The following is a 22,053-nucleotide window of genomic DNA, read 5'->3' as shown; positions in this document are numbered from 1 at the left end:
TGTCGGAAGCCCAGCTAACAGTCAACGTTTAGATGTTACACACTTCTACACCTTTCAGTCCTAATCCGGGAGAAATACACCCTAATACTACAAGGGCAGTTTGATAAATAAGAACGCATGGCCCGATGAGGGCGGTGATACGTTCGGAGCCGTTCGTCCCCGCCCGTTGGCGCTGCCGTGTGAAAACACAAAAAGCACACCATCGTGTCATCTCGCCTCCATGCTGAAAAAGCCTTCATTTATTTCAAGGCACCAGAATAGCTTGGCAGACGGCGGTTAGTCGCAAGTATTGACGTCTTTTAAACATAATAATCCTTGTAGACCGTTACAATAAGCCGTGAAGAGTACAGTAGTAACCCAAATTTGCACGTTTAGGTCGCAACGTGTACGTCGTGTCGCCGAGACGGGACACGCCTCGCGAGCACTTAGCTTAGCATCGCGAAGTCACGTCAACTTAGCCGCAACGAAGGACAAGCTTACTTCCAGTCGCCGTGACGCCTATCAACGGCAACTGTGAGCCGCTACAATGTTGTAAAACCCCCTCCATAAACGTAATTGATTGAGACCTGTGTGAGTCTTTGATTTATAACCCATCTTTATTGTGGAGGGTGCGCTTGTTTTGATTCCACAAGTGAGCCTCGATTTCGCGAGGGGCGGGGCTGCTTTTTTCACGGTTGAAGCAAGTGTGGGTAGACTGTGTATGTGTGTCGGTGGTTAATGTAATATTATAATACGTTAGACCAGCGTTTACAACCTTATTAAGGCACGTATTTTACAGTGCACTACCAGACAAAAATGTCACTATACGGAATATTACCTTGATTTAGGGGTTTAATTTACTGCGTCACCTAGTTCGTAACTATATATTTTTTTTCATATGGAAAATCAGTTTTCTCCATTATAATTAATTGAAATGAAATTATTACATTCCACCCCCCCAAATAACACCAATTTTATTTTTTTTGCTGTGTGTCGGACTATTGTTTAAAACCATAATACAACAATGAAATAATGTAAAGAAGGAAATGAGTTTATAAAGTGTAATTACTGTACATGTTGTAGTATTCATGTGTTGGATGTCGGCCTTTAAGGGGCATGGCTTAGGGAGTGAAGTCACAAACTGGAGTAGGGTTAGCCAGTTAGTCTGCGTGTGAGTGTCTAGGCGCGAGTTGTGACCTACAGCAGCTCCTTGCAAGTGTTCTCATTTTTCCCCCCCGATCCCGTGTTTTTAGGGGGTATTTTTTTCATGGCAATTATAAAGAAGTGTCTATTATGCGCGGGTTTTCAATATTTGCGGTCGTGCTCTTGCCCTATCTCGGCCGTCCTCCGTACTCAGTAAAAGGATTTCATCTGAACTTATTCACAGATTTACTTACTGTGTGAAATCTTGGCCTGTTTAGTTGAACACTAAGCTATTATTCTGCCGTATGAATGGCAATAGGTGGCTACACAAGTTAATTGTACATTCTGCCATTGTGTGGAAGAGCATGTAATTCTAACTATGTCGCTAACATGGATAAAACTAAGATTATTTGTAATAAATACATAATAATTTATAGACCGATTAAGTGATGTTGGATAATTTCCCACAGCACACCCGATCTTTCATGACCCACAGTGGTATGAATCCATATTTAGTGAAAATGACTTTTGCATTTTATACTTAATAGCATTCACTTTTTGTCTCGCGCTGCAGGTGAAAAATACAATGGAGGTGCAAATTGACCAGCAGGACGAAGATTTCACCTTTAGCACCCCTGATAGCAATGGTAAGATCAGACTTTTTTGTATACAGTATACATCGTCATACAAAGTTGACATACAGTACTTTTAATTCTCCAGATAGCTTCAAGGGCAAGTAGAAGTTATACAGTGAAGCTTTGCTATTAGTGACCAAGACCCTGCGCAATTAGCAAAGATTTGCAAATAGTAGACTACCCACCCAAAAATCATGCTTGTATTCATAGTTTACACCTTTAATACCCAAAACTTTGATAGCAAAACACTTCAATATTATTTCAAACTCATCTGACAATATTACACTTAAAAATAAATAGCTGACAGATAATTTGATTTTGAAAAAAAAAAAATTACTGCTTTGTTATCTTTAACGTTAGCTTCTTATGTTATCTTCTTAGATTTTATCTACATCTCTTATCGCCGTACTCCTTTTACATGGTGCCTCTGTTCAGATTTAGACACATCACAGTCAGGGCTTAAGAACAAGATGATAATCATGTGTTCCTTAATCTCAACGTCTGACACTGCTAATTTATTAGCACTTTTACTGGATAAATGGTAGGCATACTTGAATGTTACTTGCTCTGTTGCATTTATTTAAATTCTTTACACTTTACTGCATTCCTTGAAAAGTGGTTATACAACAAAATATTTTTAATGGTATTCATTTGACCACTGGATGTTTATGCTTTATTTTATTTGTATTAATCTTTTTTTTCATTTTATATAAAATATGTATTTTATAAATAAACAGAGAAAATGTCACAGAAAATGTACATTAATACCTTGTTATTTTAAGGAAAAATGCTATGTCGAGATATACTATTCGTTATCCGGATATTCAATTACCATTTTTGTCCATATTGCACAGCTCTACCTGAGATTTTACAAGACAAGCGTGTGGTTACATGCACTTTTGATGGAGAAAAAAAAAAAAAAAAAAAGATCATTCCTGGCTGGTGCTACATGACAGATGGTGGAGGGATACTGCTGTTCTGTAGCTCCCAAGCACTTTTTTTTTTAATCAGTAAGGGAACACAGTGGATCTGAGTGGTTTCCAGTTTGTGCTTGGGTGCCCGCTCATACATAGTGAACATCCAGTGCTAATCTGTGTACATTCACATATGTACATTACTCCAACAAGCGCTACCGCAAGGAACTACAGCGGTACCTTGATTTAAGATTGCCCCAATTTACAAGCCATCACTTGGGTCCATTTTGTTTTTGTTTGAGTGAAGTGAAAAAAAATGGGAGCAATTAAGGTGCTGTAATGCCCTTCGCATGTGGGCAAGGAGAGCCACTGTCTTTGATGCAGCCTTATATTGAGCGAGATAAACAGCCAAAATTACAAAATGAGAAGAATTGCAAGGAGCTGCTGTAATCCACAACTCCATGCAGGAGAGCCTCGTTTCTCTCTCTTGTTTGTTAGTTCAGGATGATGCGTTCAATGGTGTTTTCTCAGTTTTCCCAGCGGAAAAACAACTGCCCAAACCGAAGAGAGTAGAGCCAAGCCGAGCCAGCACCGTGCAGTGAAAAACTGGAAAACAGGCATCTCCAACTGGGGATGCATGAAATTACCAAAATACAAAAACACTACAAATTAAATTAGCCTGTTTTCAGGGGGCAAGTGAGTGACTGTATACCCCGCCCCGTATACTGCTCGGCCAATGGCCAATTTTACTTTTCTTTACCATCACCACTCGAGTGGCTTCCACTTGTGGGAGCAGAGCCCAACGTGTGAGCAAAAGAAGAAAAAAGAGCGCCTGTAAGGACATTAAAAGCATTTCAACTCACGGAGGCAGCACTTCATATACTATGCTGTTTATTTTCCGCTGATGATATGTCAAAATGTGGCTCATTGAAAGCAGCTAAATTGAGGTCATACACTGACCATAGACCAGTCAAAGACATCATTATTCATTCATTCGTGCCCCCGGTGGTTTTCCCTGCCAGGTAAGCGTCCGGCAGAGGACACGGACGAGGAGCAGGCTTTTAAGCGCTCGCGCAACGCCGACGAGATGTTGGAGCTGCGTGTGCTGCTCCAGAGCAAAGTGAGGAGGCCACATGTCACTCTTGTTTGTCTTGATTTTTCTTCCCGTTTTCTGAGAATGACCAACCCCCCGCGCCCTCCTTGCTGCTTCACAGAATGCTGGCGCCGTTATCGGAAAGGGCGGCAAGAACATCAAAGCGCTGCGCACCGACGTGAGTAAACACATGAAATGTTCAAGGATTGCTTTACAAAGTATCCCAACCACAACTCCTAATTGTAACACCTTGGTGCATTTCCTCAGTCTTATATTTGCTTTTATTTGGAATGCATTCACATTTTGCCTGTTGAAATGTAGGGATGGGCAAACGCACAATCAATCAATTTTGTAATTGTAATTTTTTTGTTTAAACATGATTTTCAACGAGATGGCTGAAACTGTCCCTGGATTTTCTGAACCCTTCGTTTAACGCAAAAGCCACCAGTTTGAATTGCACACAAAATTCTTCATGATCACTTAAGCTCATTTTTAAAACTTTATAAGTATAATTTCCTTTTTTCTGTCAAAAACCTTCCAACTATTGTCATATTTGTATTTTTTTGTAATCAAAAAGCAAACTTTATCCTTTTAATTTTAGACCTTTTAAACTGTATCTTAGCCCAGTGTTTATTTAGCGGAGCCATTTATTTTACCTTAGAAAAATGTCACAGGACTACACCAAATAAAAATGTCACAAAAATTACACACACTTACATAATGATGGATACACAGGTTAATTGTACCTTTTGCCATCTAGTGAAAGGGCATTTAATTGCTCTGCCTGTCAGCATACATCATTGGCATGGATAGATAGCAACGATACGTTATTTCTAGTAAATAAATAAATAATTTCGGACCAATTAAGTCAAATTGAATGATTTCCCGTGGCACCACTTTAGTGGTTGGTAATAACTGGAATTAGACTGTTGCTGTAACTCTGGGACGCTGCGTGTTGTACTGCGCAACCTCCGTTTGGCCGCAGCGCTCCCTTTTCATGCTGTCCTCAGTCTCCTCTTGGATGAAAGTAGATTCGTAATCACAACATTTGAGGATACCCAAAATGACAAACGCTGTGGTGCCCTGTTGTCTGGCTTAAAAAAGAAATACACATGCGAACCAAACATCCATTCGAGTGTTATGTTTTTCTAACATGACTTAATTATTACACAATGTTACCTTGACTTATCAGTGACTTGAGTTTTTCGAGATACAGTACAAGCTGTTGCTCGGCGGATTTTGTTTTTGTTTTAGTTTTGACTTGTCAGCAAAAACTTGGCATATGAGCACACAATGGTGGCAGCAAACGCAACTCCGCAAAAAGCAGCAGTTTGGCACATAGTGAACAATTCTTCAAAAAAACCGCCTTGAAGCTGTTTATTGCCATTCCCAATTGAGGTTTAAGAATTACACGTAAAACAGCCCCATAACTTTGCATCAAATTCCGCTAGCTTAATGCTAAAACACAATTGACGGACTTACAAATAGCATAGATATTGCAGTGTTATCGCCCTTTAAGCAACGGATATATGAACACAAACGCTGCAGCAACATATGTAAACAGACAATATAACAATACTTACAGGCATATATTTTTTATCCTCTGTGAAAAAGGAATACTATTACTGCAGGTTTCGGAGTCAGTTGTTAACCTGTTCTTCGTGTATGTCTGTATGTATGTATCGTATTATACTGCCTCCTGGTGGCCAAGTCACACACACCATAAGGAGCACAAATGTGTGGCTGAAACAGATTGAAAGCATTTCCATATATTTCAATAGGGAATGATGATTTGAGATATAAGTGTTTTGTGTTACAAGAGTTATTCCGGAAATTAAACTTGTAATTCACGGCACCATTATATTCATGTTTTTCTCATTTCTCTTTTTTTTGTCTCAAAAAAGTACTTATTTAATGTTTTTTTGTACAACTTTTTGTGTCAAAAACAAAAATTATTTCAGGACTTTCTTGTCATTATGTGAATACCTTTTGTGTGGACAGAAAACTAGTTGTGACTGAGTCAGTTGCTGTAGTACATTTCATTTTGAATTCCACACAACTGACCACACACAATTTATCAGGCACAGTGTAAATCTCATGCACCACCCTGGAAGGTGAGCGCCCACTTTACTTTGGGGAATCCCTGGATGAATCAACGATTATGCCCATCCCTATACATAATGCTACTTTAGATTTTATCATTGGCTAAAAATGATATCTCCCCATATTTTATCAAAGCTATTATCTACCTGCTTAAATATGATGCATGAGAAAATCCAGTGGGATACATTGTGCTCGTCTCTGACCATTTGTTTTGACCAGGTCACGCTTCCTGTTTCTCTCACATTTTGCCTAAAAAAGACAAAAGTTCAGCGTGCATTCAATTAAAAATGTATTCCTTCTCCCCCCTCTTTCCCCCTTGTCCTTTCTTTGTTTTTTTATTATTTTATTTTTGTGAATTCTTGGGCCACCTTCTGCCCGTTGCCCATGTACTGGACCGACATGCCCCTCCTGCGTTGGCCCAACCCAACCCCGAACGCCCGCCCGCCCGCCCGCCCGCCTGTCCGCCCACCTGCCACCCCCTGGTCGACCTTGCCCATAAACCGTGCCCCTAACGTGATTGAATCCCCCCCGCCCAATGCTGCCCAACCACCATCACCACCACCTCCATGCAGTACAATGCCAGTGTATCAGTCCCAGACAGCAGTGGCCCAGAGCGGTATGTCCCACCAGTTATTGCCTCACTGCCTGATGACAACGTCATGAATACGCTACGTTCTGTTTTCGCTGCAACGTTTATATTAATACAGATGATGACCCCCCCCCCCCCCCCCCCCTCGCTGCCAAATCCCCCCTACCCACTTCCCCCACATGTCCTCTTGATGTTTCTGTCCATTCCTAAACGTCTTTGCCACTTTAACCATGTTATATAGTGAAATGTCGGCTGTCTGATTCAAGGAGCGCAAGGCAAGCAGGCACCTTTTTAAACGAACCCCACCCATCGATCTCTCCCTCCCTTCATTCACCTCTCCATTTCCTGCATTGCCACTCATGATATCTCCCTTTCGCTCATCCATATTGTCGCTTTGCAGCCCCCTTCTCCTGCTATTAACATGTTTCGACTTGTAGAGATGAAAATGTCATATCACGATTGCACTGACCCAAATTATCAGCACAGTATTCTACGGCAGCAATATAACCAAAAATTGTAGGTAAGTAAGAATGCGCCATAGTCAAAGGTGGCAAATGTACTCACATTCTGTACTAAAGTACAGGTACAGATTCTTATGTTAAAAAAAAAAAAATACTGGTAAAAGTGGAAGTACTGATTCAACTCCTTTACTTTATCCTGTTCTAATAACTTGGCAAAAAAACTTGTTAACGCAGGCTTTTATGCTATCAAAACTTGTTCCCATAAAAAATTTGATAGTAGCTAATAATAACGCAAAAACTACACCTTACATGTACAGTGGGACCTCGATATAGCGGACTAATTGGGGGGGGGGGGGGGGGGGTTCGTCCAATATAGCCGATTGTTTGTTACATTGAAGCACCTTTTCTTTTTTTTTTTTTCTTTTTTTGAGGCCATATGCACCCATATTACTGTACCGTGCAAAATTATTGTTTTGTAGTTTTTTTTTGTGGTCTAAAATGCCCAGTTCAGTGCAAAGTTATTACAAATAAATGTAAAAAAAATTGCTTGAAAATGTTTGAATATTTCACATTTTATCCAAACTTACCACGCCGGTGTGCGTGGTCATGGTGACATTATTGACATACAGTACTCATCATAGACGAGTTGCTTTCAGCTGCAAGGAATTAGTGTGCTTCCTAGTTCCAAATCTGTTGTCAAAGGCGAACAGCTTGACAAAAAACTGTTACTGTACCAAAAATAGCATGTTCCAGACTCCAGAGACTTGTTTTGTATTCCTCAGAGTTAACGCCGCAGCCATGCCACTCTCTCTCTCTGTGCTGTGCTCCATTCATAATAGACAATAGATTCCACTGTTTTGTCTCCTCTTAATCAGGATATATGCATGCGCTTTTGGGTTTAAGTCTGGAGATAGACTTGCCCCAACAGTTCAGCACAGCCTCTGTCAGTTGATTGTCTTGTGGGCGTTAGTCCCTGCAGTCATGTCTTTAGCAGTCACAGTGGGTTTGTTTTTTAACTGTTTGTTCAATAAAACGATTGAAAGTGCACAGGAGGCTGTTTTTATCCTTGCCCACTTGCAGGGTAATTATAATACATAGATTTTGAAATTTGAAATCAAATTATTCGAGTTAGTCAATTAATCGTAGAAGTCCTACCTGCATGACCACACATTCAATATAGTTAATTTTGTACTGTTTGTAACATCAAAACATTGTATGTCGTAAACCAAGGACCCCCCTGTTCACACACCCATTGCGCCTCGCCGTATCGAGATGTGTCGCAACATCAGTGCGATCGCGCCAATTGCACACAAAGGCGCATAGACAGTGAATCTCTGTTTTTCAATTTTACTCTCCAATTGTAGTTTGGTGGCAATCCGCCTCTGTTACACAGTGTTAATGGTAAATTACAGGTGTAACCCCGCTGCTGCTAAACATGGCCCCAAACCTTCCATACACCTCCCCTTTGCTTGCACCCCCCTTTCTGTCCTCTGCCACCTTGCAGTGTGCAACCACTCGCATCTCCTTCCCCCCATTCTGCCGCTCCCACCACTACCTTGCTTGTGTTGTCTACGGCAGAACTTCTCAACCGGTCTCGTTTCCCCATGTACTCTATAATGCTTGAATGCAGACTTTTTAAATTTCACCGAGCTCTCCACATTGTACCATATTGAACAGGAATTTGGAATTTCAAACTAATTTGTTATACTCAAATTTGAAACGGCTTCAAACTACTTGAATGTTTTCGTTTAGAAATGCAAGTGAATAAGTGCAACTTGACATCTTAATGCCCCATATTTTAAGCCACTGCAACATTATTCACACTTTGAACATTAACACCGCATTTAAATATAACAAGGTAAAAAATCTGTAATAATTCGATTAAAATGTATTCCACATAAAAGTTAAAAATTATACCCAAATGAAAGTTTAAAAGCTAACAGTTCTTAAAGATTAAATGCAAAATAGATTGTACTAAATAGTTAAATACAACTGAACTGTACTCAGGCTGTGATTATTTCGCATACTACTAGTGGTTCTAGTACAGTACCACAATTTGAGAATCAGTGATTTAGGATACCCGCGTCATTCACCTTACATTGTTCAGCATTGTATGCAAGTGAAGAAGAAATTAAATAATTTAATCGAGAAATACTCATTTGTTCCATATTTCTGTAATTTAACATGTAACAATTATTGATGTATTCAAGAAGAGTGTTGGCAATAAGCCTGCCAAATTTGAATACATAAAAAATTCGGCAAGTATATAATATATAATAGTGCGGGCGTGTCCACTGAATGCGCTAAAACACGCCCAACTTTCAGACGGTCAACCAAATACGTTTGTTGTGTTCTGTATGTTCGAACAGCTACAATATATCCGCTTACAACCTTGGGTGGCTGGAATATATCCAACTGAGTGGTCGCGGGGCTTTTCCACACCGCTGAGAGAGTTGCTAGCCACCAGCTAGCTTGTGGCATAACAGGCTTCCAGACCCTGCAGACAGGCGGTGAGCTCTTCCAATATGTCACCGCCTCACTTGTTGTTGTGTAAGTGTGTAGGTCCACATAATAGAGACACTCCGGCGATAGTTAACTGTTTATTAAGCACAGCAGCAAGGTTATTCAGCCTGTGGCTCACACTACATGATAGATATTTGAGCACATACTGAACGTCCTAGTTATAAACCCCACATTGCTTTTCGTTGCAACATATTACGGTAGCCTGAATAACACAAAATACACTTGGGAATTTAAATAATACTACTAAGCTGCTCTGTAAATGGTGGTATCCAGGGAAGATGCATTTCATAGCGAGTTGGCTAATTGCATGCTGTAGTGGTAGCATGGCGGACACCCAAGTACGTCACTGGGCTTTGTGTTAGCCACGCCCCAATAATGAGGAAAACTGAAATGGTAAAAAGCAGTTTAAGACTATATCTCCACAATTGAGTACTCCACAGTTCTCAGTTTTTGCACATTTACAGCAATTATCTTCAGACATATATAATGTATTTAGAAACAAATCTCGGAATTCTTTTTATAGGGTCTTAAAATCATCTGATGAAACAGTATATTGTCTAATTATATATATATTTACTTTGAGCAAGAACAAAAACTTTCACTATTCATCAGTATATTGTAATTTGTTAACTAAGAGAAACAACAGTTATTTGGTTGCATAATTTATGTTTGATGTCCACCAGTTGAGAATCACTGTTCTACGACACACCCCCACTGCTTCCCCTCCTCCCCCTCTTCCCCCTTCTAGTGAGACGTTGTGCTGGCATTGTGTAGTGGGGTCTCGCTTCAATTAAGTTTTCCACTTTGTGTTATTATGTAATTTTATATGAAGGACTGCCCCAGCCCCCTGACTCCTCTGTGACCTCTTGTTAATTGTAGCCATTTGAAATCCATCCATCCCAGATAATCTTGTCTAAGTGCATGTTAGCCACGTGTAGTATTTGTGGGAAATAGCTCAGGGGATCGAGTCTTCTTTTCCTCTTTTCCAAGTTTGAAGCCTCCTCGTCCAAGCCTTTCTATATGCGTTTCCTTGACTATGGGTTTTCTGCCCTTCTCAATAATGGTATTTTCTTTTTGTCTTCTTTGTATAATACCTTGCATTCATTTTGGCTTTCCCGACAGGATCCTGAGCGTGAACGCCAACATCGACACCATCGGAGACATTCTGCTGAAGATCATACCTACTTTAGAGGAGGTAAAACACCCTAATTTCTATTCGACAATGACGTGTACAAGAAACCAATAGCTGATCTTCAGCATGCGGGGTATTTGCTGGCAAAAACGAAATGTAAATAAAAAATTAAAAAAAGGTTAAATTGAACATTTATTATGTATATTTTTATGTGATTTAGAAAGAGTCTTTATATTTAAATTTCAATTATCTACACATGGTATTTTTGTTAAAATTATTACATTTCATTATATTTCTAATATTGTCTTTAGATTTTTATTCATAATATACAGTATTGCATTTTATATACTATTTGTTACTCTTAGTACATTTTCTTTTTAATTTTATGTATAATATATCTTTAGCTTTTATTTTATTTATGTATTCTTTAAATGTTATTTTATACATAACATATTTAGATATTTATATTATAAAATGTTGGAATAAATTGGACAAATTGTGTTTGTTACTCCTTTATAATATATTATTTAGAATTATTTTTATTTGTAATATATTCTTCAAATGTTAATACAATATATGCTTGAGATCATCTATATTTCCCTATAATTTTATTAATAAAATTATACTAAAATGTTGTGTGTAATTTATTTAATATCCTTTAATGTGTATGGATAGTATAATATATATTAATTCTTTTGACAGTATATTTGTTTGTTTTTTATTTATTCATACAATGTTCTTTATGTTTTATACATATTGTTTCAGCTATTCCTCAACAGTGATGCTCAGTGTGGTACCACTAGTGTGGTACGCGGGCTTCATCTTGTGTTATGTGAAAAAAAATCACTGCTTAAGTACAGTTCAGTTGTATTAACTTTAAACTTCAATACATTTGCATTTAATCCTTTACAACTGATTGTTTATAAACATGTATTTGGCGCAATTTTTATTTAACATTTATGTGCAATACATTTTTTCTTGGTGTAAAAAGTGCTTTGTAACACTGCTTTATTACATATTAATTGTTGTTATTTTAAATGTAATCTAAATAGGTTTACTTTTTTAATATAATATGATTTAATATAATTTGTATGGCATTTATATTTTATTTATGTTTTAGTTTATATATTCTTACACATGAGAAAGATAAAAACTAGATGCTGCTTAACTTAAATAAAGTATCCCCTTTAATTTTGATTGACTGCACTAATTCTTAGGGATGTCCCGATCACATCTTTTAAAAAAATATTTGCATCGGAGTCTTTGATTGTAAGGATCTGCCGATACCGAGTCCTGATGCGATACCTCGATAATGCATTAAAAAATAGCGTGCATCCAAATTTTCTCAAGTCAAAGTGATCAGATTGTAACATCCCTACTAATTCTTTCGAGCTAGGTAGAGCAACTTCACTCTTAACCACGTTGTCATCCACTATTGTATCAGAATACATGGCAAAATCCACAATAAGCCCAGTGGGACACACTGTGGTCATCTGCAACGGCACAAGGCACTTAACTAGTCCCTCCCATTGTTGTGTTTGTGTAATAAGTACCAGCATTACAGCGGCATCGACTTTGACTGCGAGCTCCGCCTGTTGATCCATCAGAGCTTGGCGGGCGGCATCATCGGCGTGAAAGGCAGCAAGATCAAGGAGCTGCGAGAGGTAGGACGAGAGTCTTAAAGCGACAGCGCTTTAATTTCTGCTCAAAATGACCCAATGCCGGCGGCACGGTAGCCGACTGGTTAGAGAGTCAGCCTCACAGTTCTGAGGACCCGGGTTCAATCCCCGGCCCCGCCTGTGTGGAGTTTGCATGTTCTCCCCGTGCCTGCGTGGGTTTTCTCCGGGCACTCCGGTTTCCTCCCACATCCCAAAAACATGCATTAATTGGAGACTCTAAATTGCCCGTAGGTGTGACTGTGAGTGCGAATGGTTGTTTGTTTGTATGTGCCCTGCGATTGGCTGGCAACCAGTTCAGGGTGTACCCTGCCTCCTGCCCGATGACAGCTGGCATAGGCTACAGCACGCCCGCGACCCTAGTGAGGAGAAGCGGCTCAGAAAATGGATGGATGACCCAATGCCATTCTGCTTGCCGTAGTAACACATTTATGATGTTGTTTGTTCCCCCCGCCCAGAATACACAGACGACCATCAAGCTATTCCAAGACTGTTGTCCACATTCTACAGACAGAGTTGTCTCTGTTGGCGGGAAGCCAGAGCGAGTCGTGGAATGCATCAAAGTCATCCTGGAGCTGGTGGCTGAGGCGAGTCTTGACCTAGTTTTTACACTTCCCCAGACATTTTCTTCTCATACAAATGGAGGCAAAACAGCTGATGATGGATGAAAATATTAGGACTGATGCTCATACCTACAGCAAGGGGAAAATCTAGGAATAAATTGCTCTGCTGTCATCCGCATAGTCAGTTGAATCCCTCAAAAAATCAGTAGGCACACCTTTGTGTACTCCAAGGCAAAAATTTGACTCATTTGTTGTTAGCTCTTTCGCCAAAATGCAAATGCTACGCTACTTACATGAGGCTTGATTACGATCCATGGTACTGGCTAAAGCTAACAAAGCTAGAGGTTATTTTTGTTCCATTTCAGAAAACCCAAATTAAGTTAGATAAATGCAGGCCATAAAGCTATACGGTCGTCCACATAATCTCAGTTTGAATTTCTTCAAAATCAACAAGGACATCTTTGTCTGGTCTGAGGAAAGCAATGTATATATTTGTTAAATACTGCTTGCTATGCTGTTTTTCGTTAAGCCAAAAGTTGACACCATGCTACTCACTTGAGACAGAGTTACCATCTTTAACGATTAATCTAACAAGGCTAGAAATATATATATTTTTTGTTTGTTTTCAATTAGTAATCCCCAAACTAAATGCAGGCTTTGTATAAAGCTATGTGGTTGAACCAAAATGCTAACACCATGCTCCTAACATGAGGATAGTTACTATCCATGGTGCCAGCTAAGCTATGTGGTCATACAAATAATCAGTTGAATGTCTCAACGTACTTTTATTATCTGTAAAGTAGAAGATAGCTGGGATAGGCTCCAGCAGACCGCAACCCTAGTAAGAATAAGCGGTAAAGAAAATGGATGGATGGATGGATGGATAGTCTATTGTTTCCTCTGGAGGTGTCTCAATTAATTGATTAATCGACAACTAATTGATCATCAAATTAAATATTTTTGATTTCATTATTTTGATAATCGTTTAGAGCCATTGCTTAACCTAAAATTGTCCAAATCCTCTGATTTCAGCCTCTCAACAGTAAATATTCTTTAATAACTTTAATCATTAATGAAAGCAGACTGATTATCTTTTGTGTTAAATCAAGATATTTGCAAACATCTTCTTTTACTTTGGAAAACAACGATCAACATTTTTGCCCATTTTCCGACAGGATACGGACCAAACCACTAACTGATTCATAATCACTTCATGGAAAAAGAAATATATCAGTTAAATCTTTTTGCAACCGTCATACAAAGAACCTGTAATTAACATGTAGTTGAACGGGAAGCAGCCTCAGAAGTGTATCTCGAACTAGTAACACTTTACGTTAATCAGTAGCCAAGAAGTAGCTCTCAGTTTTAGAAAGGTTGGTGAGTACGACATCACTCCCTCTCGTGTGATACTGCTTAATTGTAGTTGATTTGGTTTTGTTTAATAAACAATACCAAATAAGCAACAATAATCACTTAAGAAACAGTAATCGGAAAAGGAGATTTTGCAATAAATTTTAATGCAAAGTAAAATTCCGATTAATTGATGGAATAATAGGTAGAATAATCGATTCTAAAAATATTCGCTAGTGACAGCCCTAGTTAGCTCACTAACCGAAATGCTAACTGAAATAACATCAAACAGCAGCTTATCTGTGTGTTGCAGGCTCCAATCAAAGGCCGCACCCAGCCTTATGACCCCAACTTCTACGATGAAACGTACGACTACGGCGGCTTCACCGTTATGTTCGAGGAGCGGAGCCGGCGGTCCATGGGGGGGTACCCCATCCGCGTGCGGAGTGGCTTCGAGCACCTTCCCCCCGTGCACGGCAGCCGGTCGCTGCACCCCTCCCGCCGGGATTATGACGACCTGAGCCCCCGTCGGGGTCCGCCGCCACCGCTGAGCCATGGACGAGTGGGCAGCCGACCCCGCAACCTGCCACTCCCACCACCACCTCCGCGAGGGTGAGGAGAATCTGTTCGTTTACAACAATATTATTCCATGGCACCCATCATGGTAACAGTATTGTGAAGTTTTGTATTTGATCTATAATGTATTATTTTTATTAGATTTTTATTACATATATATTTTTAATTATTTTATTTTATTCATAATGTACTCTTGATTTTATTTTATTTAGAATTTTGTCACAATATTTTCTCTATTCTTGATTTTATTTAGAATAAATATTAGTATAATTTATTTATGTATTTATATGTATTTAGCTTTTAGATTAATTTTATTCATAAATATTCAGACTTAATGAATACACTCAGATTTTATTTATAATAGGTTTATATTGGATACAATTGTTATTCTTTTATAATATATTCTTTATTTTTGATTGATTGATTGTTTTTTAGATTTTGTTTGTAAGTTTTTCCCTTTTATTCATAATGTATTCTTTTTTATTTTTTATTTTCTTATGTTTTATTTATAATTACTTCATCAAACACTTTTTTTCTAATAATGATCCTTGTGTACAGTGAGACTCCTATTACAGAAAATCATAACAACAGTATTATATTCATTTGATTTATAATATACATTTTTTATTTATATTTATTCCTTTTATTTTTATTTAGTTCTAATTTATTTAACGCTCATTTTATTTATAATATACTCAAGATTTTATTCTTTTGATCTTACTGATACTATATTGAGGTTCTATTTTCTGCACAATATAATTATTTTGTTATTGTTAAGAATATATTTTGATTTGATTTAATTCATATATTATTTGTTTTTTAGTCATATGTTTTTATGTTTTTATCATATATTATTTTCATTTGTATTAATTTAAAAAAAAATTCCACATTCTTTTTATTTATTTTACAATTAAATTTGTTATGAGACCATTTATTTTTCTTCTAACGCTCCTTGTTTACAGTGACAGATTCTCCCGCAGCAGCTATCATGATGACAGACCAAGGTGAGGCCGAAAATGTCCTCTCGCATCTTTTTAGCGTTAACCACGTGAATGCTCATCCTTTTTATGTGTGCAGTGACAGAAGAAGTCGTGGAGGAGAGCGCTACGATAGCATGGTGAGTGCCGCCGTATATGCAGTTCTCTCCCGACAAGGAGAGGCGATCAGAATTCCTCGTCCGAGCATAGTACGAGCGGAGCGGGCACGAACGCTGATGCTGTTTTTTTTACAGAGGCCTGTGGTTGCCCAGCAACACTCGTCTCCTTGGTTGTCTTGTGGCAAGCAGTGTATGCCGTCCGGAGAGCGCCGGGCGAGCAGAGTCGTTCCTGTGCAGCGTCGCTTCAAATTTATAATAATGAATCCATGACTTTGCCGTTAGTAATTGGATTATGTGGATTTATGGCGTCAAACAGAGGCCAAATGGCTGCGACCGGCAGAGGCGCCGCTGACTCACTTTCAACTAGGAGAACATGACGTCAGCCAGAGGAAGTGTAAAAAGTTATTCTGCTTAATAATCCAAAACAGGAATTCAGGACATTCTTTGAGAGTCACCCATCCCTTTAAAAACAATCGTTAGAAATTAACTGTATATGAATTGGTTACCAATCAACAAGGTGGAATGGTGAATAGTTGTTTTTTATGGGAATAGCAAAAGGACATTTCATATTAGCATCGTGTGATATGGTTATCGATTCAATTCCAAGTAAATACAGGGACAGTATTATGATACAGATACTACTTAATGATGAACGTTGATGCATCATCAAATTAATAAATCGAAAGAATTTTCATGCCCTTTAACGATTTTTGTGATTTTGTTGTTATTGTTATGGTTATTGTAAAACGATAATGTAGAATTGAACAACCGATATTAATTTATCATAATTTTCCCCATGGTTGAGCAAGGAAACGTAATCAAATGCCTATCTCTCGTAACAACCAATATGGACATGGGATTGTGAATCTAGTTGTTTTTAACAGTAGTGGTGTGCGATACTAAAGATTTGGTACCAGAGTGTTGAGGTGAACCCGACTATGTCCAGTCAGAATTTCTCGACCTCACACACCAGCTCAGACTCTTTCCCTGCCAGAGAGGTGACATTCCACGTCACCAGAGCCAGCTTGTGTAGCCGGGGATCGGATCGCCAAGGTCCTGCCTTTGGCCACCGCCCAGCTCACATAGCACCCGACCCCGCTGGACCCTGCCACAGGTGGTGAGACCATGGGAAAGGGAACTCACATTGCCTTTTCGGGCTGTGCCTGGCCGGGCTCCACAGGTGCAAGCCTGGCCACCAGGCGCTCGCCATCAAGCCCCACTTCTGGGATCAGGAAAACTAAAATAGTAAAAAAACAAAAAAGAAAAGTTCAATGCTACATCGCCAAAATTGAGTACTACACAGGTCTCAAGTTTGTGCACATTTTCAGCTATTGTCTTCAAACGTGCAGTACGTTTAGAAATAAATCTCTGAATTTACTTTGCAGGGTCTTCAAGACTTTACCATCATAATACAGTTTTTGTTTAGACACAATACAACTAACAAAACAGTAAAGCAAAACAAAGAAAAAGTAATGATGTCATTATCATCTATATCTGTACCGACATTTGCATTGATATTATGTACAACGACATTGATCCTGCCGTGACTGTTTGAGAGGCCTAACAAGCAAAATGTATGACATCGGATACATTTTTCTGTTGGCGTTGCTAATGGTAAAAATAATCATATTTTCTAACTGATCTGTCCCTGTGGACTCAATCACATGACTTCAAGTACAACGACAGCTTCAGCGCATTTCAGCCGAGTAGGCGTCAACCATCGGATGGTTCCAAGGTCGTAAAAGTTAAGACTTGACCCACTTACAGTGTGTATAAGATATGTTATACAATAATGGGGATGCGATTATGCTTTCGGAGACTTCGTTCCAAAGTTCAAGTTGTGCCAGAGGGACTGCAGGTGTGACATTTCAGGTCAACAACGTGTGAAACATTAATATGTGTGTGTGCATGCATGTTTGCATGCGTTTCTGTGTCCGTGTGTGCACCTGGAATGTTTCCAGAGCCTCACTTGGTCTAGTTATTTAATCTAGCCTGCTTTGTCAGAAATTGAACATAGAATGAATATTAAGATGATAAGCTCTATTATACGTTAAGTCTGTGAGCATGCCATCTTAAATCTGACACTAAACCATATTTTTCTTTCTCTCCTGTTGCTAAAATACAGAGTGGAGGCGGTTATGGTGAGTCTCACCATTTGTGTTAATGCAGTATACATTAAAATGATTGAATTTGAATGGTTTAAATTGCGGTTTTTACCTGTTGTGGTTTGGGTCTTGAACGTATCCTCGGGATAAACGGGAGTTCAACTGTACAAGCAATGTAGGAAGTGTAAAAATTATATAAGTTAACCACTGTTATTATTAAGAAGCCTTCGTATAGTCTTCAGTCAGTAGTTGCGAATGTATTAGAGATCTAATCTTGTTTACAAGCATTGGCTCATTTTTGAATAATCATTTTGTCTTACTTTCTATTCTGATGTTTTCAAGACAACAATTCCTGGGATCACTTTCATTCTGGTGAGTGGGCAAAAAAACAAACACATATCCAGCGTTGTATTGCACAATAAAAGACGCTTCGTGGTTGGCTTCCCAGGTGGCCGAGGCTCATACGGTGACATCGGCGGGCCTGTCATCACAACGCAAGTCACTATCCCCAAAGACGTAAGCATTCAAATCCGGGAAAAATGGTGGGGAAAAGACATTTGTGATTAAATATTGTGACCGTTTTGCAGCTCGCCGGCTCCATCATTGGCAAGGGCGGCCAGAGGATCAAGCAGATCCGCCACGAGTCCGGAGCCTCCATCAAGATTGACGAGCCGCTGGAGGGCTCGGAGGACCGCATCATTACCATCATCGGAACGCAGGACCAGATCCAGAATGCCCAGTACCTGCTGCAGAACAGGTGAGTGTCTCCCAACTCTGCTTTTAACATTCACGTAACTGCTTTGACCCGAGCTGTCAAATTGGTCTGAAAAACTTGAAAATGCTTACATATCAATGAAGCGCATGCTTAAATTTATTTGACGTCAAATTGCTACAATTCGCTTGCTTGATGGAATCACGTACCTGTACTTAAAGAAAATGTAAGATTAGAACCTTTCAGGGTTCTCATGTGCTTGAAATTTTAACTACATACATATCAGGCTGTATAGTTAGCTTGTTAGATCGATGAATTAATCTACATCATTTTTGCGGGGAGAACCTGCAGTGTCAAATTGGTCTGAACATTCTTAAATTTCAATGTTTAAAGTGCTTGCTTGATATGACTTTCCCGACAAATATCTTTTTGCTGACTAGTTAGTTAAATGGAAGAAGTAACTTTTGCAAAAAGTATTTAAGAGAGCCTGCTTCTTTAAAATGTTTACATTTCAATAAACAGTGGTGCCTTGAAATTACGAGTGATCTGATTTATGAGTTTTTCAAGATACGAGCCATCATTGGCCGGATGTTTTGCTTTAACTTGTGAGCGCAAACTTGAGATAGGAGCACTGTATGGTGGCAGTGACCTCAACTCACTTCACAATAACCAGCAGTTTGTAGCAAAAAGTGAGCAATCCTTCAAAAAAGAGGCTTGAAGCTGTTTAATGCCACTCACAAGTTTACTGTTAAACCCAACATAAAACAGAGAATTGCATGTTGTTTATTTAAAACAACCAAACAACTTTGCCTTAGGAACATACTCGCTAGCTTAATACATACAGTGGAAAACGCCGTTGACGGGCTAACGATTAGAATAGATCGTTATGGTGTTATAACCCTTAAAGCAACAGATATTTGACCACAAACAGTGGAGCAGCACATATAGACGGACAATATCACAACAAATTCAACTCGTATTTTCAAAGTGCCACTGTAGTTTGCTTGACCCAGCTGACTAGTTTGCTTGTTAAATCAACTAATAATATCGTGGATGAACAGTAGTTAAGAGAATTGTTTATTTCCTTCATGGCGAACAGTAGCTACCTTGCTGACTAAATCGTTTTTTATATGAATAAATAAACTTAGAATCTGCAGTGTGGGGGGAGAAAAAAATCCAGAAAATGCTTGAATTTCAATGTTTATTGTGTGCTTGAAATTTCTTTCATGTCAAATTTCTACTTGGCTGACTAGTTGGCCTTACATGGATGAATAAATATAAAGACCATTAAAGAGAACCTAGGCTGAGATACCCTTTATAAGCCCATAGGTGCTGCTGTTTTGGTTATCCAAGTTAAACTTTCATGTTTTGTTGTTGTTTTTCCCCCCAGCGTGAAGCAGTATTCCGGTCGGTTCTTCTAGGTTGGAAGAAAGACGAGAGAAGCCATGCCGCACGTGTACCATTTGTTCCAGAGCCAACATTCCTCCGCCATGGACGGATCAATTCTACCGTATCCATAGAAGCTTCGGGAAAATCGTTTAAAAAAAAAAAAAAAAAAGAGAGAAGAAGAAGCTGCCCCATAACATATTTCTGTGTTGGTGTAGATTATTTTCAAGGACATGATGTATCCAAATCATCTTTTACCTTAGTGTTTGCATTACAGTGCAGCATGCATCATCTTTTTTTTTTTTGATGAGTTTTTAAAAATGAAATAAGTTTCATACACACATTCTCTGTCAGAAGAAACGAGCAGCAATTAGCTTAACATTCTTGATGGACCTGGCGAGCGTCGCTATTTGTCGTCAGCCACACGACAGCTTCAAAACTAAAGTGGTTAACTGTGAATATTTCATTCAGAGGCCGGCAGTTTCCCATCTCTTTAGCTAACATTTTTTATGTACACGTCTTACTATAACGCTAAAAAAAAGACTTGTTCAAATGTCACAAATTTGCTTTGAAGTTTGATGAATGTTTGATACTATTGAAAAGATATTTACATTTCTTTTTTCATTGAGTGGCGAGGCGATGTACAAATTGTGTATATAATATTTACATCCAATTTTTCCTCTGTCTCGCCAAATAAATGCTTTGACATGTAGTTTTTTTTCGTTTTGATGGTTTATAGCCATTTGTAAAATGGTTGGAAATGACACGCCTTCTGTGTATCTGTTATCGATATTCCGCAGGTCTTTGCCAAATAAAGGTTTTTGTTTTCCACTGATCGCTCCGTTATCTGGTTGACTTCTAGAGTCGTGCAGCAGCACTAGCAAGAAAATTTTTTTGGGGGTCAAGCCGCCATAATTCAGACTTTTATTTTCACGCTCCAAATGTTTTTTATTTTTATCCCCCCAAAACACCAAATATTAACCCCCACACAAAAAAACAAAGCAAAACAAAAAACACAATACTATCAAAACACTTTGTTCTTAAGGAGCTTCTTTCATCTGTGAGGAAAAAAGCTAATCTGTGTTGTGTCAATACTGCCAGTTGTTGCTGCCAAGTGAAACATTGCAAAAACAAAAGTTATATTGTATGTATGTAGAATGCTTTGTCTGACAAATAGGACCAAATGGAGATAAATGCTTTTTCTCACAGCTACGGCAGTGAGCAACTAGCTTCTTCGTTTCATCTGGGAAAAAAAGCATGTTGAATATTTTTACCCCCCCCCCCCCAAAAAAAAACACCCAAACAAATGTTTTTTGGGGTGTGGCAGCAATATGCTTCCGTAATACACTACCGTAGAAATTGCACGTATGGATAAAAATGTGGAAAAATGGATATGCATGCTTTTATTGGTCACCTAAATGAAGCGTATTTGTTATCAGTGTTGTCTGGGGAGAAAACATCTCTCAGAACTTGGTGCTACTTATTTGTATTTAAAAAAGTTTTAATCATGTTTTCAGAAAAGACAAAAAAACATTGTTTTGAATATGATTGTCACTATCGAATATTTTTTTATTGATTATTCCATCGATCATGCCATTTAATGGGATAAAAAAAAATTGGATTAAAATTTATTGCAAAATATTTTTGGGGATTACTTTTTATTAAGCGATATTGTTATTTATTTAGTATTGTTTAGTGATAAAACCAAATAAAAAAACATCACACCAGCCTTTTTGAAACTTTGAGCTACTTATTGGGTACTAGTTTGATATACACTTCAGAGGCTGCTTCAGGTGCATCTACACAATAATTACAATACAGTATTGTATTTTCATAATAGATTAAATGACTATTTTTTCCCATAAATTGATTATGACTCAGTTAGTCCATGGTTTGGTCTGTAAAGTGTCAAAACAGGAAAAAATGTTGATCATTGTTTTCCAAAGTAAAATCAGTTGTTTGCAAATGTCTTATTTTGATTAAACACAAAAGATAATCAGTCTTCTTTCAACAAGGC

At 38.5% G+C, this 22,053-nt stretch overlaps 1 protein-coding gene across 11 annotated transcripts; it reads left to right on the top strand.

The window, feature by feature from the left end:
- hnrpkl (heterogeneous nuclear ribonucleoprotein K, like) lies at positions 1 to 20,871 on the top strand. Of its 11 annotated transcripts, none has more exons than XM_061798961.1 (16): positions 21 to 570; positions 1,697 to 1,769; positions 3,694 to 3,791; positions 3,886 to 3,942; positions 6,440 to 6,483; positions 10,563 to 10,635; positions 12,123 to 12,236; positions 12,707 to 12,835; positions 14,475 to 14,773; positions 15,700 to 15,741; positions 15,815 to 15,854; positions 17,959 to 17,974; positions 18,281 to 18,310; positions 18,387 to 18,454; positions 18,526 to 18,695; positions 20,041 to 20,871. In XM_061798961.1, exons 2-16 carry the CDS (start codon positions 1,709 to 1,711, stop codon positions 20,069 to 20,071), a joined length of 1,272 nt encoding a protein of 423 aa, XP_061654945.1. In that variant the 5' UTR covers positions 21 to 570; positions 1,697 to 1,708; the 3' UTR covers positions 20,072 to 20,871. The 11 variants fall into 11 exon arrangements, 9 of the variants coding, with proteins under 9 accessions (XP_061654948.1, XP_061654945.1, XP_061654947.1 ...); XM_061798963.1 differs by having other exon boundaries at positions 22 to 286; XM_061798962.1 differs by having other exon boundaries at positions 22 to 513.
- Positions 20,872 to 22,053: the final 1,182 nt, after the last annotated feature.

Source organism: Phyllopteryx taeniolatus, chromosome 15 (assembly GCF_024500385.1).
Source record: "Phyllopteryx taeniolatus isolate TA_2022b chromosome 15, UOR_Ptae_1.2, whole genome shotgun sequence".
NCBI lineage: Eukaryota > Metazoa > Chordata > Actinopteri > Syngnathiformes > Syngnathidae > Phyllopteryx > Phyllopteryx taeniolatus.
This window is presented reverse-complemented; position numbering and strand designations above follow the sequence as displayed.

Excerpts from the sequence above, each read along its gene's own strand:
- hnrpkl (XM_061798961.1), top strand. The coding sequence starts at position 1,709 with ATGGAGGTGCAAATTGACCAGCAGGACGAAGATTTCACCTTTAGCACC. Across the intron at positions 18,455-18,525 it reads AAGTCACTATCCCCAAAGAC|CTCGCCGGCTCCATCATTGG; the intron begins GTAAGCATTCAA and ends ACCGTTTTGCAG. Across the intron at positions 18,696-20,040 it reads CAGTACCTGCTGCAGAACAG|CGTGAAGCAGTATTCCGGTC; the intron begins GTGAGTGTCTCC and ends TTTTCCCCCCAG.